The 4,565-nt window shown below is 37.5% G+C and overlaps 1 protein-coding gene across 1 annotated transcript; it reads left to right on the forward strand.

Annotated features, from left to right (window-relative positions):
• Positions 1 to 2,765: 2,765 nt before the first annotated feature.
• Positions 2,766 to 4,300, forward strand: LOC139193387 (uncharacterized). Its single transcript, XM_070816387.1, has 3 exons — positions 2,766 to 3,162; positions 3,250 to 3,414; positions 3,642 to 4,300. The coding sequence occupies exons 1-3, from the start codon at positions 2,766 to 2,768 to the stop codon at positions 4,298 to 4,300; spliced, it is 1,221 nt and encodes a 406-aa protein (XP_070672488.1).
• Positions 4,301 to 4,565: the final 265 nt, after the last annotated feature.

A 4,565-nucleotide genomic window follows, 5' to 3' on the forward strand; every position in this document is an offset into this window, starting at 1 on the left:
TCTTCTGCCTCTGTCCAACATAATGGTGTCCTACATGCCTTCCCATAAAGTGCTTCAAAAGGCGCCATACCAATACTCGAGTGATAACTATTATTGTAAGCAAACTCCACCAATGGAAAATAGTTATCCTAGCTACCTTTCCACTGTAACACCGACACTCTCAACATGTCCTCTAAAGGTTGAATCGTCCGCTCAGACTGACCATCAGTTTGTGGATGATAAGCAGTGCTGAACAATAATAAATCTTGGATCTCTGTCTGACATGATAGTGGTAGGTACACCATGTAGATGAACAATATTATCGACGAATAATTTCACCAATTTCTCGAACGAGTAGATCTGTCAGACTGGTAAGAAATGAGCGGTCTTGGTAAGCCGATCGACAATTACCCAGATACCATCATACCTTAACGATGTTCTTGGCAGTCCGGTAAAGTAGTGTTAATTTGGAACCAGGTGAGCATGGAGCTTGGCTAGCACATTTTTAGGTTAGACCTATCTTTGTAGACATGGTTAGAGAAGCTTAAGAACTTGATCCAGAATGCGCCGAATTAAAGGAACAAGTGTTGAAGGGGGAGAATGAGAAATTCGTCATCTGTAAGGACAGAGCGTTATGGAAAGTGAACCGTTTGTTCGTGCCTAAAGATAATGAAACTGTTAAAAAAGAAATTCTGGATGAGGCTCATACTTTAGCTTATGCTATACATTCGGGAAGTACTAAATTGTATCGCACCATTTATCCTTTCTATTACTGGGAAGGGATGAAACGGGACATAGCGGAGTATGTGAGTAGTGTTTAATCTGCCAACAGGTTAAAGCAGGCAGACAAAGACCTGGAGGATTGATGCAGAATCTTCTGATACCAATTTGGAAGTGGGAGGATATCACTATGGAATATATTTTACTTTATTATATATAATCGTTAAATAATAAATGTATTAAGTAAATGTACAAATTTTGACAAAACATGTGAATTTATTAATTAGTAATTGTTATGCACTTATAAAGAGCTAGTTAATATAGATGGCATGTGAGCCACATTTAGACCCTGTGGTCACAACACACGGATAAGGATTGTCTGCCCTCCCACTTCCGGTGCCCTCCCATGCCCAGAGGCGAAGCTACGTAGGAGCGAAGGGGGGCGTTCGCCCCTACGCTCGCCGGAAAACAAAGGCAGGAGCGACGCTTGAACCCCCCTGGTTCTGCCGGAAACTGGGGAGCACCGGGTTCTGAAACAAAAAACAGACGTAGCTTTCGGGGAAGACGACGGGGAGGGTTTTTTTTTTTTTTAATTTTAAAATCCAGGCAAAAACGACGTCATTTTGGGCCTGGTAAAAAAAATTTAAATTTTTTAGTAAACGGTGTCGTTTTGGTTTAATGAAAAAAAAAATATAAACGGGGGGCCACTGGTCCCCATCCCCATCTCAATCCCCATTCCATTTCAAATTAAAAACCCTTCACCCTTTTCCCCAGATCCCATCCCGTCAGTCCCCCCACCTTTTCCCCCTTCCCCCCCCCCACACGACAAAACCTTCTCTAGACTGTAGCAGATTTCACTTTCCATTGGTTGTTGGTCACCAAGACCAAACACATCAGTCTGCAATTGCAAGCACAGCCACTCCAAATTCCAATTAAGGTAAATTTTTTAATTTATTTCAAACCCTAATTGATTATTGAATATAAATTTTTGTTTAATTGATGTAGGATTATAGGGTTATACATTATATGTTTATTGATTTTAGATTATTCATATGAATACTATGATTATTGATTTTTTTTTTTGAAGTACATAAAAGAGGATTGATACATTATATATACATTAACATAATGAACCCCAATTCAACTAACTAAAACCCTCATTCAAATGCATTGTTGATACTTATTAATTACATTCGTAGTCTACATACTCTACTGTAGAATAAAAATTGATTATTCATATGATATGATTGTTGGTACTGATTAATTAAATTCGTAGTCTACTCTAGGACTAAGAGTCTAAGATATATATTTTTTTTCTTTCGTTATACAGTTACGTAATGGAATGATATTATAAGAAACAGTGCTTAAATCCTTCTCCAAATATTCCGGATAGTCCTCCTCTTCCTTCAAATATTCCAGGTAGTCCTCCTACTCCTTCTAGTATTCCAAGTAGTGCACAATAAAGTGAGATTACTGAGTTTGATGAAATATTAGTTAATCTTCCGGCAGACCCTAGACTGAGACGTCGAATGCTTGATTATCCACTCAATTGTCGTGAAGCAATTCGTAGATACTACCTTCAAAAGGAACCTTGTCAACCTAAGTCTCACATGATGCCAAGGAAAGCTAGCGACAATCGATGTTTTATTACAGGTTGGTTTGATAATTTTAAGTGGTTGGAGTATAGTATAGTAAAAGATGCTGCATTTTGCCGTTATTGCTATCTTTTTAAATGTGATTTTGATAAAGCGGGTGGTAGTGGAAGTGATGTCTTCACTACAAAAGGGTTTACAAATTGGAGGAAAGGACCCGAAAATTTTCGAGTCCACGAGGGAGGTGTTGGAAGTCTTCATAATAAAGATATGCAACAAGCTAAAGACTTGATGACACAAAAACAACACATTGAAACATTTGTGATCAAGCAAACTGATGAAGCTTGCGTTAATTATCACACTTTACTGAGTGGAGCACTTGATTGCACAAGATGGTTGTTGTGACAAGGTTTGGCTTTTCGTGGGCACGATGAATCTTTGAAATCGAGCAATAGGGGTAATTATATAGAGCTTATGCAATTTCTTGCCGATCATAATGAGAAAGTTAGAAAGGTTGTGTTTGAGAATGGTCCCAAGAATCTCAAGTATACTTCTTCCGATATTCAAAAGGATCTTGTTCGTGCTTGTGCTATTGAAACTATTAATGCAATCACTAAAGATATGGAAGGTACATTTTTTTCTCTTTTGGTTGATGGATCACATGATGCTTCCAATAAAGAGCAAATGGCGGTGGTATTGCGTTATGTGAACAAAAAAGAAGAAGCAATTGAAAAGTTTTTGGGTGTTCAACATGTCTCCTCTACAACTAGTAGCTCACTTGAAGAGGCTATTGAGAGATTGTTTGCTACAACAAATTTGAGTATGTCCAAGTTACGAGGACAAAGCTATGATGGAGCTAGTAATATGAGAGGTGAGTTAAATGGTCTTAAAACAAAGATTTTGAACAAATACCCTCAAGCATTTTATATTCATTGTTTTGCACACCAACTCCAACTAGCTCTTGTATTTGTGGCAAAGGAAAATGAGGATGTTTCCAATTTCTTCATCAATGTTAATAGATTGGTGAATCTTATTGGATCTTCGTGCAAGCGTCGTGATGCATTGAAAGAGAAACAACAAGAACAAATTAAAAAAGCTCTTCATCTTGGTAATCTTGAAACAGGTAAAGGGTTAAATCAAGAAAGTAGCCTTATGCGTCCATGTGATACACGGTGGAACTCGCATTATGGTACTATAGTTAGTATTATTGTTATGTTTGAAACCGTGGTGGAGGTGGTTGAATGGATTAAAAGTAATCGCAACCAAGATAATCTCGGTGAAGCTACTGGGTTATTTAAAGACTACAATCCTTGAGAGATGATGACTTTGGGGACTTGTTGCATGATGTAGAAAAGTTTTGTGAGGAGCATGATATTGTCATTCCTAACATGGAGGATTTGCATTTCGTACCTGGAAAATCAAGGCGTAAAGCTCCAAAAATCACAAACTTCCATTACTATCGTGTAGACCTTTATTTTCAAGTCCTTGATATGCAACTAAAGGAATTGAATGATCGCTTCAATGAGGTAAACACCGAGTTGCTTCTTTGTATGACATGTTTGAGTCCAGTGAATAATTTTGCATCTTTTGACAAAGAAAAAATTGTTCGTTTAGCCCAACTTTATCCTCAAGATTTTGATCGTATGGACCTCATGAATTTTCCAATTCAACTTGACAATTACATTCAAGATATGAAGATGCATAGTGAGTTTTCATCATTGAGAGGAATCAGTGATCTTGCAAAAGAGTTAGTGAAGACTAGGAGGTGTGAAAGCTATATGTTAGTGTATAAGCTTCTTACATTGGCTTTAGTGTTACCGGTTGCAACCACTTCGGTGGAGAGAGCTTTTTCTGCTATGAAGATTGTGAAAACACCATTGCGTAATAAAATGGGAGATCAATGGTTGAGTGATAGCATGGTTGTTTACATTGAGAGAGATGTATTTGCTTTTATTGATAATGAGCCTATTATGCAACGTTTTCATGACATGAAACCTCGTCGACAATAATTGTAATTTGTTTTTATTGATTAATTATGGAAGACATTATTATATACAAAGATTTAGTTGTTGCTATTTTTTTTTAACCTTGCACTGTTTTAAGTTCGCCTCTCCCCCCGAGAAATCCTGGCTTCGCCACTGCCCATGCCCTCCTGTTTTGTGTGGTCACGGTTAAGCCACGTTAACGTTTTATATTGTTTTTTTTATAGAGATAATAAGACAAAAATGAATAGTAATATAAAATGTTGACGTGGTTTAACCGTGCACAAACAGG

This window comes from Malus domestica, chromosome 17 (assembly GCF_042453785.1).
Source record: "Malus domestica chromosome 17, GDT2T_hap1".
Classification (NCBI taxonomy): Eukaryota; Viridiplantae; Streptophyta; class Magnoliopsida; order Rosales; family Rosaceae; genus Malus; species Malus domestica.